Source organism: Mycteria americana, chromosome 13 (assembly GCF_035582795.1).
Source record: "Mycteria americana isolate JAX WOST 10 ecotype Jacksonville Zoo and Gardens chromosome 13, USCA_MyAme_1.0, whole genome shotgun sequence".
NCBI classification, from domain to species: Eukaryota; Metazoa; Chordata; class Aves; order Ciconiiformes; family Ciconiidae; genus Mycteria; species Mycteria americana.
Genome location: NC_134377.1, coordinates 5,785,234 through 5,804,248, shown reverse-complemented (window position 1 = coordinate 5,804,248; position 19,015 = coordinate 5,785,234). Strand labels below are relative to the sequence as shown.

Below are 19,015 nucleotides of genomic sequence, written 5' to 3'. Positions count from 1 at the left end.
TTCAACAAAAGGCACTCCTGTTAAATTAGTTAACTGGAACTGTTCCAACCTGCTCTCCCTTGTCTGCTTTTGATGCATCTTTTTTTTTATTGCCCTGACATAACCACAGCTCCAGCTAAAAGGAACCTCTACCTCCCCGCCCAGCAAAGCATACGGGCCTCCCTGCAGTACATGCCGCTCTGCAGGTACTAGCACTGATCACGCATCCCACAGCCTCTTCCCTGACCTCCTCACAAGTCAGCATTTTCTGGTGCTAATAAATATTACAGAGGGTGCAGGCTGTCCCACTGCACAGCCTAATCTAATGCCATACACGTGCCTGTGACACCACAAACCATATCCACACTCTCAAGGAGAAAGGCTTGGGAAAAAAAGGTCTGCTTGCAGCGTGGCTGGCTGGAACAAACTGAAGATGACAGAGGCTTAAGGCCACGATCAAGTTTTTCAGCCCTAAGGAACTGATTGCTGGAGCCTGTAAGTAATCAGACTCTTGTTCTTCCTGTAAACTTTACACCACAAATACACACTAACACCTCCCTCATCTTCTTCACTGATTCACTTCTTCACCACTGCAAGCAGACAACGTATTTCAAGCTGCATCTATGAATGAAGAGCTTGCACAATCCCCCAAGGCATAAAACTGCAATCAGGCAATCACAGGTTATAAAACAATAACAACTCAAGGAAGTTGAGGTTACCAAGGATGGGAAGGATAATAACAAAGCAAGTCACCCACTTTTCTTGAAAATGTTTTATTTGTTTCTAAAGAGGCTGAAAACCAAAGCAATTCCATATTTCAGAATACAAATACTATCCATAGCACAGAATGAAGAAAGTTTTCAGAGAAAACCATTGCACTATACCCAGATCTACCGAGCTACTCAGGGTATTGCAACAAGGCTAGTGAACAGATCCGAGGATGGCAAACCACCCTTCCACTGTGGCTGGTTCCACTGAACGCTGGCTGCTGCAGCTTTTGTCCCCACTCAAACTCCTTACTGATTTGTGCAACGTGCTCTTCCCCGCAGTCGGACGGGGGCTGGTTATCATTGGCACAGTCACTGGCGCTCTCAGGCACCAAAAAACAAGCAGCGGGAAGGACCCAGCAGGTCACCTCCTGAGCTGGTTCCTCCAGGGCAGGCCTGAGGCACGCTGGCAGGCAGTTTTGCATTAATGTTGCATTTGTTTTGGGATAAAACAGGCTGTGAGTACCAAGTACAGGCAACCTGGCGTTACTATAATCACTTAGAAAATATAAACAGAATAAAAAGTTGCAGAGATCCCCACAGCCCTGGCTGCGGAAGCCCCAGGGATTTTATACCTGCAGTCAACGCTGCAACCTGGAGCGGAGGCCCAGCTCTAGCCCTGGGCACAGAAGGGTGCAGTGCTGCTGTATCCAGCATGTGGCAGCTGCTTACACCAAGGGGCGAGTTTGGCCACTGCGATACAGGTGACTTAACAGTCACCTTCAGGCTGTTACTGAAGAACTAATCCCTAAACTGAATACATCGATTTCCTTACAGCTACCTCTCCCAGCTTAAGGAAGTCCTTTATCAGTGACAGCAAGAGAAATTGGTTTCAAAAAGCAGATTACTGCAAGACACATTTATGATTTACAGAAAAATCCAGCCATTAAAAACAATTGTCTTTCTTTACCAGAAATTCCACAGGGGAAAATTGTATTTCAGTTCTCACGAAGAGAAAAACTACAGAGCTATTCACGGTAGAGGCAGTGCACCCCAGTCTACCGTAAACTAAAAATGAGTTTGTCGGTGATTGTGTCACTGATTTTTGCCTAGAAAGGCTGCTACAAAAAGACCATCAATATTCACACTTATTTCAGCCATGCAAGTTTGGACCTTGCTACTGAAATAATTGCATGTTTGATGAGTTATGAAAGCAGTAATGGGCTTGCTTTTGCTGAGTGTTGAGGTCAAATATGATTCCACAAGAATCCTGAACTTTCTAGACTTTGGGCTGGCTTGTTTTATTTCTTACAGTCTGCCTCACTGCTACAGGTCTTTAATCTGTTGCTCCCCTCACATTTTTCAGCCTAATTAAATTGGTGTTTTCTTAACTGAGCTGACAATGGGCACTGACACCTTTGCGATCTGTCTAGTTGCCATGAAGCTGCCATCTCCAAGAACTTCCAAGGTGGGACTGGGAAAATAAGGCAAATATAGGAGAACTTGGAAGTCTCAGAAACAATATGAAATCAGAGTTCATTTGCTACAGCACAGAGCAGGAGTACATTTGGTTAAGAGAAGAATTTTTTCTGAGACTGCACTGGCCCAGAACAATTGGTCACAAACTACGATGATGTTCATATTGGCTTGTACAGCAAAGTAGTCACATATTTCTTCTTGTAGCGATGTGTAGCACTAAGAACCATCACTCCATCCTACAGGAGATGGAAAACAAGTGAGCATATTACATGGTTATCTAACAGCTGCAAGTGTGAAGAACGTGCCCTGGCCTCTCACCTTGATAGAAAGCGCGTAGAGGTGGTTCAGCATGACGTGGTTGGGTTCGGGGAGTAGAGCAGGATCACACTAGAAAAAAGAGAAAGTGAGACAGTGTGAAAATATCAGAACTCACAGTTTACTCATCACAGCTGATGGGTGAGAAACACCGTCTGTAACTAGCCACACTCTCACATACATCACACTGCTGCTTACTCTGAGTCCATCAACAAATGTAGACAAAGTTTCAGAACAACCCAAGATGCCTCCAGGGTGACACCCTCTGTATCCTCGCTGTGATCATGAAACAGACCTCAATTATTTCTTACGTGCTTCTGACATTTTAATGGTGTTGCAGAGGGAAAATTAGGGTTTCTGGGAGTAAAATAGCAATATAGTTTTCTTTTCAATTTTGAAGAGAGTGAAGTAGAAAAATAAATTTAATTTACTTCAGGTGGATCCATCTAGACTAAATATTCCTAAATAAGGAATTTACCAACATGGCAACTATTCTAAGGTTTTTCCTTGCCTGTCCCCTGTCTGTACCCAGATTCTTCCCCATTTGTTCACATCCTCAAGGCCCTTATTTAGCAAAACAAACTAATGTACTCACAGAAATGCCTGTGTCCTTATTCAGGATGACCTGCAACAGGTGGGGGGGAAGAATAGGTGGCGATTTAAAGCGCTCCTCTGCCTTACAAACATAGGGCTCCTGGTGGTACGGTCCTGGGGGTGAACTTGACAACTCTGCCAGAGAGATGTTAAATATTTATTCTTAAATAGTCCGTGAGAATATCTGCTCTTTATAGGTACGTTTTTACTGGTGTTCCAAGTCGATTTTCACATCCAGGAATATGCGGCCAAAAGAAATCAATAGCATGTAAGTACAAGAACTGCAGCAGCTGATGCAGTGCCAGAGGATCAGTCACTGCCCAAGAAGTGATTTAAGATGTCCAAAGTCTGTCTGACTCAAGACTAGCTGTGAAGATGTGGGACGCGGAGTTCTGAGGGCCCTAATGCACTCCAGAACTTCACTGTCATCTCTGCCCAGCATTTCTCCAGCAAACACTTAAGAGTAAACATTACTGCACAAAGTTACCTCCAAGGGAAGCACTAAAAACACAGTATGCACATGTAAAAGGCAGATATTATTCCCGTGCAGGGACAGGGTAATAGAAAGAGCTCTTCAGAGTCTTAAGCAATATAAGGAAAGGCTGTTACAGCACGTGGGGGGAAGACACCTACTAGAATCTCCTCCTGGCTTCTTGCACTGTCCAAGTCTCACAAATCACACTCTTTCTGCAAAAAAAGCTTTGTCCAGGGGAAAGTGCCATATAGCAAAAAACAACCAAAGGCACCATCCGCCTCAGATTCAAAGGACAGGTCTTCTGAAGGAGGATTTAAGGTACTATTTCAATCATGGTCTCCATCCCTACAAAGTTCTGTAAAGAACAGGTGGCAAGGCTGATCTCAGAAATGACTCAAGCTAAATCTTACCTCTCTTCTGTTACACTAGAATATGAAACTTAAGGCAAAAATAGCATATTTATATTATTCTAATATAGAGAGATTTTATATTAAAGCGAGAGGATATGACATATTGCTGAGCCTGTGTTAGCACTACTAAGATGCACCTAATTTCTACCTCTTAATGCACAACTTCTGACCTCCTCAACCCATCTCTTTACCAGAGAAAGATGGTATTAGGAGCAGTGTAGGCTGGCAACATTGGTTTGATGTTGTAAGGTAGAGACTGATCCACCACCGAGTGCACCAAAACCAGCCATTTCACATTGCACAGACAAACAGCTATCAAGCACCCATGACTTCCTCCTAATCAGATCTACAGTGACCTGTGTTGCTCTGTCAGAGACTTCCTCCTTTATGCATTCCGCATTATTCCTTTGTGCATTTGTGATTCCTGCACACGTCCACAGGGTCTGACACAAGTGGAGATTAATCTATACTGAAGCGTTAACTCCAGATAAAAAGGAAGATGGAATTTTTAACAGCTCTAAAAAGTGTGATATAAAATTACCAGTACGCTCATACCAGACATGTCTGAACATTTTTGGGAGTCCACCATCAAAGCATCAAACACTTCAAAGTCAGTTTTCTTCACCTGTATGATGTTGTTGACGGTACCTAGCTGGCTGGTTACTACTGGCTGGGAAGAAACAAGACACAAAAGTCAGAATAAAAAAACTTGCAGGACTATTAGATTCTCAAAACTACACAAACAGCATTACCAAGAATGAGATATATTGCTTTTAAAATATGCTAGTACCAGATATGAAAAGAGTTCACCATTGCTCACTTAGTGTTAGGTTAAGGGGAAGTGCAGGATTTAGGACTGGGGGGGGATACATGTCAGTTGAACCTGCTAGGTCCACAGCACTTGATAAATTCTTAGGCTATAGATAAGGCTGGGATCAGGTTTGGGCTAAAGTTAACAGTGAGGACATGAGGAGTCAAGCTTTACTTTTAGCTTCTACAGGGCTTTCAGAGCCAGGCTACGATCTGCATGGCCTGATGTAGGACAGAGTATGGTTGGTATTGCTGGTTTACTACTAAAGCTAAGACTAGAACCCAGGGCAGAGGGTTCTAAGAGCTAAATTTACCTCAAGGTAAATTCTGCGAGGTTCTGCGAGGTTTGCCAAGACAGTGAGAAGACTGGAACCAGCAACTATGAATGATTAGTTCTGAAGCAGGTAGGGACTGCTGGATGGGCTGGGGTTAAAGCTCATTTTATAGCAGAAGAGGAGGAAAAGGCCTGGTAGATTTTGGCACAATTACTGGACTATGAAAGTATCTAGAGCAGCAATAGCAACATTCTCGCACAGATAGCAAGCACAGCACAAAGAAATTTGGGCTGTCAGCAACGCTACAGTGTTTTAAAAGACAGTTTGGCACTAGACAAGAAAATCTCACCGTCTCTTATGAACCACTACCCAAGAGATCTTGTCACCCACTTGTTAGAAAATCTCCTGTCCTTTGAGGCTGCCAATCTGATGCCACCACCTAGGCCAGCTGGGATCAGAAATATCTCTCTCACCAGTTTAAAAAGTCAGTTTCTGTTGTTAACCAATACCTTCTCTCTGAACAGGCCAGCTTTTGGTAGAGAAATCAGCCAGTTTCTCATCGTCAGATGCCTCAATGAATACATACAGCGAGTCGAAGAAAACATTACCTCTGAAGGATCGTGCGTCCACTGTCCATCCACAAAGAACTTGTATTGGTGCTCTCCTTCTGGCAGGTCCAGGATTGCCACAAAGTTATTGTGACTGGAATTTAAGACAAACAATCAGCCCTGAAATATTCTGAAAAGTATGTCAATCTATAAACTGTGACAAACACTGTAACACAGAATACAAGCCTCCTTAACGTGCAAAAACTTAAAAAGGCAGTGCCACATTTAGGAGAATCTCATGCAATCTAAAGGTAAAGAATCAAACTAAGGTTAATGTTAACGATAATTTCTTCTGTGACAGTAAGTCCCAACACATCTACTATCACATTCCTGGCATCAAAGAATTGGCACTGAGCTTTTGTAAAGTCATCCTCGCACCTTCACGTTACTTGTTAGTAAGTGAGACCTCATTTTATCTGCGAGACTCCTGTTGATGGAACAAGATCAGCTTACTCATATTTCCTTGCCTTTCAGAATTTGCCATCATAAATTGCATTTCACAAACGCCTATGAAATAAATGAACAATGACTAGAAGATGAAAGCAGCAGCTCCAAGTACTTCTGAGTTACTTTGGGTCTGAATAGCTGCTGCTTGGTAATTTTGATAGTCCTGTGCTGTGAACTTCCCGATTCTTCACTAGCATCTCAAAGAAGCTGAGAAACAGTTGATTCTATGTGAACAATTCAAACAGGCCACACAATGCCAGTATCTCTCTACTTCTTCTCAGGTAAGGAGTGCAAGCATACCACCACAGAGCTGGATTTGAAATTTCAGTTTGGAATAATTAACTCTTCTACTTCAGCGTATTTGATTCAGTAATATGATTTTATCCATCCTCTAAGGAGGTCCAAATATCTACTTTCCCAGACTACCTAATCTGACGAGAGACAAACTTGTCTTTTTTTTTTGGGTAAAGAGACATTTTTGTCCTTCCAGATTCATGTCACCATTTCCTGTCTCCCAGGCTTTCTACTTAGAGTATGACAGTAATCCTGATGTTCCACTGGCCTTTTTTCCAGCTCCTGTCTTGATAATTTATTTCACATTGCTCATGCACAGAACAATCCTCCCATACCATTTCATCAGGCCACTATGCTCCTCTCTCAAGTTTCCTAAGAAATTAAGACACTTCTGCAGCAATGACAATGCAGGTAACCACTCACTGAGATGAGAAACACCAGAAATTGGCAGGAGACCAATCTTTCCTGGATATGTCATCATTGACAGACAACAGGGCTCAGATCGACAGTTAAATTCAGACTTTCTGCCATCCGTTAAGTTTTAAATTTTTGAAAAAACATCGGTTCAAATGAAATACTTACTCAGGTACAGAATTAAGCAGAGCTCCAGAGCTCTCTGGCAGGAAAAAGGACTTGGTACCTTAACACAGATTTATTCTCTCATTCACGTAGTTTACCAGCAGGCATCCCAGGCTCAGAGTTTCCTAAGCATATTTTGGACCCTTTGAGCTGGGCAAAAGACAATGATATGGCAAGAAAGTACATCTGCCATCAGAGACACTATGCTTAAAACCAGCTTCACCTTACATACCCCAGTATTATCCCAGGTAGCAGCCTGCACAACAAGGATTGTTTTGGGTCATTTGTGCATGGTGCCTAGTGAACAAATCACTCCTTCAAAATCAACACACAGCGCAACTTTCATCCTGTGCCCTCCAAGAATCAAAAAGTCAGATTCTCATCAAGGGCTTGAGGAGAGAAGCAGGAGAGTGGTAAATCCAAGCACAATACCAGTCTTACCGACTGACCACCTTTCTCACTGCACTAAGCATTGCCAGTCCATGGGGAATACCACTGATATAGCAGCAGCAGCAGTTTATTACCTCCTTGTCAGAGGAATTTTACTCCAGTTGTTGAAGGACCCAGATAAATAAACTTCCTTCCCTCCTCCAGTCCAGCGAAAGACTGTTGGTCGAGCTTGAGTGGGAGTTTTATCATTCACTTCCAGATCTTGTTGCCAAGCTAGGAATTCTTCTTTCTCCAACGGAGCCTACAAGCACAATGTCTTAATCAAAAGGAATTCTTTCCTGGCAGGCTTAGACAATCTATATTTTACTGAAGACATTTTTGTGCTGAGGCACGATTCTCTAAGGTACAAGCCTACAAGTAGTTTTTGCCAGATGGAGATTAGAAACTGTGCATTTCTAGATGCTGTTCGCAAATTCATTTGCACAAATTCTGCAAAGCCTTCCAAATTTGCAGAAAGAGTGGAAGGCAAAATAATCCCCCTCCCTCCAGCCTAAAATAGGTTAAAAAGAAATGACTTGAGCTCACAAGAGTTTTCAAAATACACAGATATAAGAAGCGAGAGAAAAATAATTAAGAAGAAATACACTTAAGAAGCATTTAGATTATACAAATATTGTAGGCACAAAATTTGTAGCTGGCAGGAAGATTATGAATTATGAGCTACAGGAAACAGCTCTGTCCAACAGTCAATATCTAAGTGTAATTTTCTGTTACACATTCTTATGAAACACGATACACAGCAAGACGTTTCTAACAATCCATCTAATACTGAGCAAAAAAACAGTTAACAGATCTTTTAATATGGAAAATAATAGACAGGTAAAATGTCACTGGTGACTGCAAGAGCATTAAGGATCCGAAAGAAGCCAGGGCACTGTACTTGGAACTGGGGAAGAGCTTTGAGCCAGTTACATTTTAGTTTTTCTACAATTGATTCTTGCTGGAAACCATGACATTAGACTCATTATATCTGCTTAAGCATCAATGCAGTATCTCTCCTTAGCATGGGAAGCAAGGGAGATAGTTTTGCCTGTAAACTCAGTGACAGAATTACTGAAGGTTGCTAACAGCACCACAGCTGGACAGTGTTCCCAACGCTTTTAGAAGACAAAACCAAACCACCAATACCTTGATTTCCTCTGAATGGAACAAGTCTGCATCTTCAGGACTGTCCATTAAAATTTTTGGTCTATCACCCTCTTTCGTACTGATGGCTCCTCCTGAGTTGTCACCTCGGGATGCCTTATGCCCATGACGCTCCAGCCCAGCTCGCTCGCTGCTTGTGTTCCCCATTTTTAAGGACCTAAAAGGGCAGGAAAAGCCAGATTAGCACATGTACTTTTGAAGCCAGAACACCAGTAGGCAGGAAAGCAAAGCTCATCAGTAGACCTGGTCTCTGTTTCTGAGTTGAATTGTCTAAGAAACTTGACTAACCCCAAATACTAGCATCTTAAAATTATATCGTGCTCAGAATAAAGACACTAAATGACAATTAATAATGTGTTACGGTTCAATACCCTAGCATCTCTGCAAGACTCAGCCACTCTAAAAGCTGACCAAGCAGGTATCTGTCACTGCAGCACACTGGTATTCTGTCTTCCCAAGCCAAGTGCTTGTTCTTCCGTCTTCTGAATACCCAGGCATACAATGTTCTCCCACATCAGTTGAAGCATCAGTAGAACTTTCTGTTAGAATGCTTCAAAAACAGCCTACTAGACATATGATTTCATTAGAAAATAAAGTTATCTCAAAGGATCTCTGAGGATCTCTATAGTGGCTGGCTGTGGCTCTAAAGCACAAACAGCATGATCCCGCTGATGTAGAGGCTTCCTGCGGTCTCTGCTTTTCTCTGGGAGAGGTAGGGGCCTGCTCTACAAGAAACACAACACTTCTTCCCACTCCACAGCCCGTGGGGCCACATCCACAGGGAGAAGGGATGAGACTGGATGCGCATGCCACATCTTATCTGAAAGACTACTTACAGGTGAAGAGCAGCAACTCAGAGGTGGCCAAGGGGGGCGTGGGGAACCATACAAACAGGGCCTTGCCGAGCGCCCAGCAGGGTACAAGTACGTGTATGCGATATTGCCCTGTTTCCTGTAAGCTCAAATTACCCAACTTGCCCATTGCCCAACTTTCAACTGTACAGATCTCAGCTCAGTCACAACCCAAAACCAGTCTCAGTGTGCGTGACTTAAGTAAATAAACGGCTAACCAAATAAATAATTTAACTGGCACGATAAAAAATAGGTATACGTGCGAATGTTAGCTGGCTACGTCAAACTGCAACGGCTTTGAGCGTTCCGTATCTTCTTTAAATAGCAACTCGCCGATTCTGCGAGTCGGACTTTCGGGAACGAAGTCGAACGGCCCTGCAGCGCTCACAGCAAACACTCCTCTGTCTTATCTGCCGACCTGATTCACGCCGCGACACGGGCAGCCGGACAGTCGCTGCCTCCGCACCCACCTCTCCCCGGACCCGCCGAGCACCCCGGCAGACGGCACAGTTCCCCCGCAAGCGCCCAGGAGCGCGTTACAAAGGCCGCCGGGGCTGCAGCCGCACGGCACCCCGGCACCCCCGCGCACCGGGACCACCGGCGCCCGCCGCGGGCCACGGACCGCTCGCTCCTCGCACGGACGGCAAAGCCCGGGCCTCGCAGCCGAGGGGCAGCGGGACGGCGGGCCCAACGGCACCGGCGCAGCACACCCGCCGCGGCCCCGCCGTCCCCATAGCAACCCGCCCCGCCCTCACCGTCCCCGTAGCAACCGTCCCCCTAGCAGCCGCCAGGACCCCGCCCCTCCCGCCGGCCCCGCTCCCGGCCGGCAGCCCCGGAGCTCCCCGCGCCGCCCGGCCCGGCCGAGGGAACCCACCGCCCGCCTTCAGTGCCCGCCGCCGGCCCTCCACCGCCGCCCAGGCGCTTCCGTTTCCGTCCGGCCGCGCGCCCCGGCTGCCGCCCCGGGGAGAACCCGAGCCCGGCGCGCAGGTTCCGAGCCGGCCCCCGCCCCAGGCAGGCCCTGCAGCAGCCAAGAGCCTTCCCCGGGCGCGCTGGGGCCGGGCAGGTCCATCAGACCGCTGACGGCAGGCTCCATGCCGACTGTCCCACCAGGGCTATCCCGTACCTACTTAATATGACCGCTAAACCGGTGTCCTAGGTATGAGGTCAGTAGCGAAGCGTGATGGATCTTTACCTGCCTCTCGGAGCCATTTTCTCCAAATCACCACCAGAAGGAGGTTTGGGATAAGCTCAGGAGCATTGCAGATGAGTGAGCACCGGGATGCTGGAACTAGGCAATAAATGCATTTGCCCTCTTCAGGAAACGGGAGCAAGAGCCAGCTGTGCGGATGCTGACCGTTAGGTGGTCAAAGCAGACAGTGAAACCACCAGCACACGGCTCTGTTCCCTCGGGGGAAGCACAGATGGAAATTTAAGTCCTTAACTGATAAATGTTTCCCAAATTAAATTACACTCATATACTTCTCTAACGTATTTCTCTGAGCATTTCCCATTACACTATCTCATTTTACCCTTTGCTCCTCATCAGCTGTTGCTGTCTTTCTTCTACTTTTCTAACAGGCACAAAGTTGCGAGGACTGCAGGTTCTTGGGTCAGCAGTTCTCTTTACAAGGAAATTGTTGTTTTTTTCTTAACCAATCGAAGCAACCTGCAAACAGACAGAAGGATTCCTACCAAACCGAAGTGTAGCCTTGTGGCATGCCGTTATGTTGTGGGAAGAATTCTGCTGGGATAGACAGATTCACCGTGCCTAATCGCGAGTGCACGGCTGGCTCCCGCAGTATGTTTTGAGGAACAGCTGCTCCTAGTTTGTCTTTCACGGGTAGAACACCTCGGCATGGGACAGCCTGCCAGAGGGGTGCGAGGGGAATGTGTGTGGGCAGCTCTTCCCCAGCCCCTGCAGAACAGTTCCCCTGCTATAAAATGCAGCTGTTGTTATTTTGATAGTTCACACAGCTTAGCACTCCTAAATTCTTTGTCTCCAAACCCAATTGTTTTGTTCTCCCCACTCCTTTTTTGGCCAGCACCCATGCACATGCCTCTGCGTGTGCTGGTTAGGTCTGCAGAACTGTCTGCGGTGTAGGTTGGAGATACACGCTGCCACGTCCTGTCCGTCACTTGCCCAGCAGGACCATTGTGACGATCTGCACAGCAGCCAGCCAGCCTCACTGCGAGCAACGGTACCTTCACTTTGGGGCCCATCCTCACTTCTTTGCAATAGTTTTTGTTACTTCTAAGAACCACAGATAGGTAATAAACTGCAGGATAAGGACTGCTAATAGCTCACGAGGCTGTGGTAACTAGTCTATGGTAGGTCCAAGCATTATTCAGTTTAAAGTTCTGGTATTAAAATGTGATGGTTCCTCCCTACACGGTGATGTACCATCTATCCATGGTACGCTACATGCCAAAACCTTTGGGAGTTGCAGGCCTGTGGACAGGACAGAGGCAACGGACACAGGTATCTCAACCTCTTGGTGGTTAGCCTTCAGTGTTGCTGCCTTCTCCTCCCTCTTTTCCCCGTAACTGCTTCCTCTTCAACCTGATTCTTGTCTTCCCTCACCCTCAGTCATGACAGGTGAGTGTAGCACAGCCCTAGAGCAATCAGGCTGTAACTCTTTTTTGTGAGGTGCCTGGTCCCCATGAATTATGAGGGCTGGATGACATTACACCATGAACAGCGTGTCTTACATGGGGGGCTTACCACTGCTGCCCACTAAATCATCACCCTGCCTCCTCATGGGCATGTCTGTATGCATGGTCCTCACACAGACTGGAGTATTGTTTTCTCCTGTCAGCTTGAGTGGGAGCACAGTTCCCTTACAGCTGTTGATGCAGGAGACGTGGGAAGCAAGAGACTGGCTAAAGACATACCACAAGGGCCTGGCAGAGCTCATCTACCCACTGATTTTCTGGAACCCTGGAGTTTTGCTCCTCCCTTTAACAGCATCTGTGACTTTTTGCCTCCTTCCATGCTCAGAGGGGCATAAAAACTCCCCCTCTTCCACTCCATCCAGGACCAGCCTCCACATGCCAAAGGAAGACCACAAAATACCTTTTCTACTGCTGCCCCTTTACATACCTGTCATAACCTTTTTCTTACTGCCAGATGAGGATGTAACAGATGGGGAGCTGGTTCACATTCTTCCATCAAGGCTTCCGTATGTATCACAAATGAGGTTCCTGGTTAACTTCCCTAGTGAGAATGTCAGAGGTGTCACTTGCCATTGAAATAATTTATCACAACAACTCTCTCTAGTTTTCTAAACTGCCGTATCTCTCAGACGGGGGACACAGCAACAGGCCACTTAGGCTTAGCCCTCACTAAGCACTCCTGACATTGGTATCAGAATAATTTGTTCCTTAGTTGTTTAGCTGTGTACATTGCCTTACAATTTTGGGGGATGCCCAAGAATAGTGACTGTAAGCATTTTCACTGAGAAGGAGAGAAAGAATTAAACAAAAATCTCTTCCTTGCCTCTGACACTAACTGCCAGTATGACCTTCAAGAAGACTCTTAATCACTTTCACCTTTACCTACTACCTTTCCATCAGCCAAAGGAAGGTGATGCTAGGTTGGGTGAATATTGCAAAATCTTTTAGTTAAATACAAATTCAGAACTGCAGATTATTTTGTTCTGGTGTGTTCAGGACCCTGCTTGTGTTCACTACCCACATTTCCATGGGACAAATACTCACCTTAAGTATAAACATTACATTTAGACACCATAAAACCAAACATGAAATGTTGGTATTAGCAATCACACCAACAATGTGAATGCCCTAGGATTTATGGTTGTCTGCTCAGGAAAAAGAAGTGGTATCCTGGAAATTGTATGGTGAATCACAACAACAGTTTGAATTGCAAATGGCAGGCTGGAAGGTAAAAGGATCAGGGGAAAATGTAACTGAATAATTTTGAATAAGAAATTCCCTTGGAAAAAAAAAAGCACAGTCCACTTTCAGACTGTCCACAACCCATAAACCAAGATAAAAGTAAGTGATTAAATGCTTTATCAGGTGTCATGACTGTGCTACACCACCTCATAGGGCAATGTGAGGTTTTAAAAGGAGATGCTTATAGAACATCTGCAGGATATGAAGAGCCACATGGTCTCTATGTTATTTACCGTGTCACTAGCCACAAGCAAGGGTCAGCTCCTTTTTCCCTTACTCACATCTACCTTCTTTAATAAACATGAACTAGACCTGACCTGACTATTAAAACTCACAGAGAGCATCTTATTCAGAAATTAATTTTAAGGCATTTTGGTTTTTGGCTCATAAGATCATGAGACTCAGCACACTTTGTCAAAGTTCTAACAATCATGACAGAGCACTTCTGGTGCTGTACAGGCTGAGGGGTCAAGTAAAGTGACACCTTTACTACTGAGTCATTCTACCCCCTTGGAGATATCACTTACCGTCTTTCTTCAGCAGCTGACTCATTTTTAAAGAAAGTAAGGACCAAACAGGATAGATCTGAGGTCAGGAGAGACCTGTATTAGGAGAATATATGTCTTTGATTAAATGGGGTGAAGAATGGCCTTACAAACCTTTCAGGCACAAAAAGTCATAGAATCATAGAATCCTTTAGGTTGGAAAAGACCTTTAAGATCACCAAGTCCAACTGTAAACCTAGCACTGCCAAGTCCATCACTAAACCATATCCCCAAGCACCACATCTACACGTCTTTTAAACACCTCCAGGGATGCGACTCCACCCTGGGCAGCCTGTACCAATGTTTAGCAACCCTTTCGGTGAAGAAATTTTTCCTAATATCCAATCTAAACCTCCCCTGGCGCAACTTGAGGCCATTTTCTCTCGTCCTATCCCGACACCCACCTCACTACAACCTCCTCTCAGGTAGTCGTAGGGAGCAATAAGGTCTCCCCTCAGCCTCCTTTTCTCCAGGCTAAACAACCCCAGTTCCCTCAGCCGCTCCCCATCAGCCTTGTGCTCCAGACCCTTCACCAGCTTCGTTGCCCTTCTCTGGACACGCTCCAGCACCTCAATGTCTCTCTTGGAGTGAGGGGCCCAAAACTGAACACAGGATTCAAGGTGCAGCCTCACCACTGTCAAGTACAGTGGGACAATCACTTCCCTAGTCCTGCTGACCACAGTATTTCTGATACAAGCCAAGATGCCATTGGTCTTCTTGGCCACCTGGGCACACTGCTGGTTCATATTCAGCTGGCTGTTGACCAACACTTCCAGGTCCTTTTCCGCCAGGCAGCTTTCCAGCCACTCTTCCCCAAGACTGTAGCGTTGCATAGGGTTGTTGTGACCCAAGTGCAGGACCCAGCACTGAGCCTTGTTGACCTCATACAGTTGGCCTTGGCCCACCGATCCAGCCTGTCCAGGTCCCTCTGCAGAGCCTTCCTACCCTCCAGCAGATCAACACTCCCGCACAACTTGGTGTCGTCTGCAAACTTACTGAGGGTGCACTCAATCCCCTCCTCCTGGTCATTGATAAGGATATTAAACAGAACCGGCCCCAATACTGAGCCCTGGGGAACATCACTTGTGACCGGCTACCAACTGGATTTAACTCCATTTACCACCACTCTTTGGGCCCAGCCACCCAGCCAGTTTTTTACCCAGCAAAGCATAGGGCTGTCTAAGCCATGAGCAGCCAGTTTCTCCAGGAGAATGCTGTGGGGAACGGTGTCAAAGGCTTTACTAAAGTCTAGGTAGACAACATCCACAGCCTTTCCCTCATCCACTAAGTGGGTCACCTTGTCATAGAAGGAGATCAGGTTGGTCAAGCAGGACCTGCCTTTCATAAACCCATGCGGACTGGGCCTGATCGCCTGGATGTCCTGTACGTGCCATGTGATGGCACTCAAGATGATCTGCTCCATAACTTTCCCCGGCACCAAGGTCAGGCTGACAGGCCTGTAGTTCCCCGGATCCTCCTTCTGGCCCTTCTTATAGATAGGCATCACGTTTGCTAACCTCCAGTCAACTGGGACCTCACCAGTTAGCCAGGACTGCTGATAAAGGATTGAAAGCAGCTTGGTAAGCACTTCCGCCAGCTCCCTCAGTACCCTTGGGTGGATCCCACCCGGCCCCATAGACTTGTGTGTGTCTAAGAGGTATAGCAGGTCACTAACCATTTCCCCTTGGATTCTGGGGGCTTCATTCTGTTCCCCATCCTTGTCTTCCAGCTCAGGGGGCTGGGTACCTGGAGAACAACTGGTCTTACTATTAAAGACTGAGGCAAAGAAGGCATCGAGTACCTCAAAGCTAAACTCTTGTACTAGCCCCAAAGAAAGGATGGCACTCACCGACCACTTGTGCTCTAGGTGAGAATCTCATTTTCACTCTTTGGATTATCTCCTGGAGTTGGTTAAGATCAAAAGGCAATTAAGCCCCCACTGAACACTAGTTGAGATACGTGTACACAAGGCTGCCATGGCTCACCATTACCACACAGCTTGCTCTGGTGTGCGTCCCTTAATTTCAGTGGAGTTTCCCCTTCTCTTACCCTGGAGTATGTGTTGAAAAAGGCCTAGAGTCTCAGACCGTGCAGTTTAAAGTCCTGATGAATCCACTGGTATCTGGCAAAGTTCTTTTTCCTTGACATGATGCAAGCTTATTTAGCCAAAGAGAAGTCACTGCAAGCAAAGTGGAAGCTGACTCAGCCCTACAGCTAGATATGACAAAAACAGAAGAGTCATCCTCAGTCATGAGCTGGTAAATCACATTCAGACATGCCATAAATCACATTATAAAGGACATGTGAACAAATGCTTCTTGTAGCTTCTGTGCCTTGGAGAGTGAGTTAGGTGGTAGCAGCAGCAGAACTTATCCTAGAGTTCAAGACAGGATAAATTTAACTGCAGAACCTTCAGGTTAAATTTCTTACTATAACTTTCCTTTCTGCCTTGGGCTCCCAAGTTTGTTCCTCCATCTTTACACTGGCTGAGTGATCTGTTTCCAAACCCCCTCCCTCCTTTTAGGTCACTTCTGAATTTAGTCCATTTTGCCACACTGCCAGAGAGTGATGCAGAGGAAGTCGGGCAGCGTCCTTAAAGGCTCACTCACATTTCAGGGACACATGCCGTTGCTGTGCATGCAGAACATGCCGTTGTGCTTGGGAAACGGAAAATTGTGAGCGCACATAAAAATCACTCATAGACCACTGCATCTCTTCTCAACTCCTCTACTCCAACATAACACTGCACACCTTCAGAGACCTACTAATTAAAAATTAGGTTGGAGATGGAAGGATAGCAAGAGGAAACCAACGTTCAAGTAGTGTTTCAGCCTGAAGTTACTGCCTGTGAAAGACTGAGGGCTCAGTCTCAGAAGAGCTGCAGGTTAGGCAGCAGCAATGCAGACTACCCTGCGCAGGCCTTCTGTTGTCTCTGACTTTGCCTGGAGGTATCTCCTCCAAAGTCAGGGTCGGTTCAACTATTCAGCTTCCTCTTAGTTTACCCCATTATCAGGAGTGAAGGCCTGGCAATATGGACTCTTGCCTCCAAGAAACCATACATTCTATAAAGGCTCCTGAACAGCTGTCAGGTAACCAGGATGTGGCTTACCAGTTTGGCCCCGAATCAATCCAGTGACTTTCTTTTTATTTAAATCTTACTTGCCTTGGGGAATCCAGTCTTTCAAATGCATCCTCTTGTGCATGTGTGCACACACAATGCACACAAAGTAAAAACCAACTGGGAAGATGACCCAGTCTCTCCCCTACTGATGCACATCACTAACAAAATCCATCTTAAATAACTGGTAGACAGGTAAGGTCCAGGTAAGGAAATGAGCTTAGAGAGAGATGCTTGCACGCTGTTCCAGCAGATGCACCTGGACTGATTCTGAGAGAGACGGACACTGTGGTAGCAATCAGATACAACCTATCTCCAGGCTGAGAGGCAGAACATAGTTCACATTGTGAGCACATATCCAAAGATACAGGTACAAAAGCAACTGCTTCTGGAGCCTCAGGCCACACCATTCATGGATTGTGGTTGCAACCACATAAATTGAAGAGCCAGTGCTGATCTTCAAGTCACAAGCTATAAACTCCTGGGTGTGTCTGCAAGGAGGCAACCTAAGAATTTAATTTCATATAGTCCCCTTGATTTTTTTTTTGCTGTGCAATCTGATGAAATATACCCCACATGTTGTTTAAGTGTCTGGCTGACCCCCTTCATGTGGCAGCAAAGAAACTCCTCTTATATTTAGAAGCCCTCTTCTAGGGTTACATATCAAGATACGTGCACACTGCTGTTTTGCAGAATGCAGCTGCCCTGTAAGAAGCGAAAGATGCTAACATGATCCAGGAGCTGAGGCCAGCAATTTCAAGTTTCCATCTGTCTCTGCCTGTAATACATGCAGGAAGGAAAAGAGAGCTGGACTTCAGGCACTAGTTGGTGCCTTCAGCATGCAGGAAGGCTGCATCAGAAAATGGAAGCCTGGAGCAGCTTTGTGGAAGGAAGACTGATCACCTGCCCAGGACACAGATGTTGAGTTGAAATACATTTTACTGCTCCCCCCTCCATTTCATGAAATAACATCATTCAGTGCATACATATGACAGGTCTTTTTTTTTTTTTTCCCCCCACCAAAAAATGGTAGGTGCAATGCAGAATAATAATGGGTGAAATCCAAATCTAGATGCATGATGATGAAGAACAGGTAATTTCCAGAGCCTGTCATAAATAATGCAATTTGTTTATATGCCCCTCAAAATATAAAAAGCAGGCACTAATTCCTCAAACAACTGCATTCTGCCTTCCACACCCACTGCTGTCACCAGGGGTATTGCTGATTTGGGCAGTAAAATGTCATTTAGCTTCCCTATGTTTGATACCTCACTTTGTATGGGTCTGTCACCCCTACAACAGAATGATGTCGTTGTACATGCACCATATTCATTTCCAGCACAAGCTGTGTTTGACTGCATTTCTCAAACATGGTTGAAAATTTATGTAAACATGAATAAATGAAGAGAACTGATACCAGTACATTAGTAAAGCAAAAATAAGATTAACTACGACACAGAAGCACTAAAAGACATTAGAGGCATTGCTGCATTTTCCCCTCTCTGTCACATTAAGTGGTTTAATATAAAGCCTTTATTTTTATACTAATCCATAGCACTATAAGGTAGCAACATTTATCTTCAGAAGCACTGAAGACACAATGGCTCAATTCTCAATTATATTAAGAGCAAGACTTCAAAGATATTTATGAGCATCAAGATGCAAGTTAGATTTCCAGTATGGTTTTCAAAAGCATCTGAACAAGTCGGGTGTCTAGCTCCTATTGATCTAAATCCTTGTTAGGCACTTTCAAAAAATACTTCAAGTTGCCTATCCCTATCCCCTAGTGCCCAAATAACTTTAGAAATCTTTCTCCCCTCTCACACCACTAGCTGTGGTTTAGTTTACAGCACTGGAGTTTAATATTTTGCAGAAGGATGAAACTTTTTGTACACACTTTGATTTTTAGTACCCTGACGTAGAAAACTATTACTACAGCAATGCAGTGGTGTTTACTTCAATGCCAGCAATTCAAGGTGGTGGAAATCTGACCTCTGTTACCTGCTGAGAGACCTCCT

The 19,015-nt window shown here is 45.4% G+C and overlaps 1 protein-coding gene across 5 annotated transcripts in view; it reads right to left on the bottom strand.

The window, feature by feature from the left end:
- Window positions 1–10,722, bottom strand: part of PRKAB1 (protein kinase AMP-activated non-catalytic subunit beta 1) — a 423,514-nt gene extending 412,792 nt beyond the window's left edge. The window contains exons 1-8 of one of the 5 annotated variants that reach the window (XR_012777805.1): window positions 10,612–10,709; window positions 8,551–8,725; window positions 7,497–7,663; window positions 5,653–5,746; window positions 4,515–4,629; window positions 3,076–3,209; window positions 2,484–2,552; window positions 2,271–2,401 (exon numbers count right to left, since the gene is read on the bottom strand). Coding sequence is in view for 3 of the 5 variants with exons in the window: in XM_075516713.1 (XP_075372828.1) it covers window positions 2,324–2,401; window positions 2,484–2,552; window positions 3,076–3,209; window positions 4,515–4,629; window positions 5,653–5,746; window positions 7,497–7,663; window positions 8,551–8,725; window positions 10,612–10,628 (849 nt within the window). In the remaining 2 variants the exon portion in view is untranslated. Of the gene's footprint in view, window positions 1–736; window positions 2,402–2,483; window positions 2,553–3,075; window positions 3,210–4,500; window positions 4,630–5,652; window positions 5,747–7,496; window positions 7,664–8,550; window positions 8,726–10,174; window positions 10,195–10,293; window positions 10,357–10,611 lie in introns of those variants that run through there. The other 4 variants (XM_075516713.1, XM_075516714.1, XM_075516715.1 and 1 more) reach the window with 4 other exon arrangements.
- Between the last annotated feature and the right edge of the window lie 8,293 nt (window positions 10,723–19,015).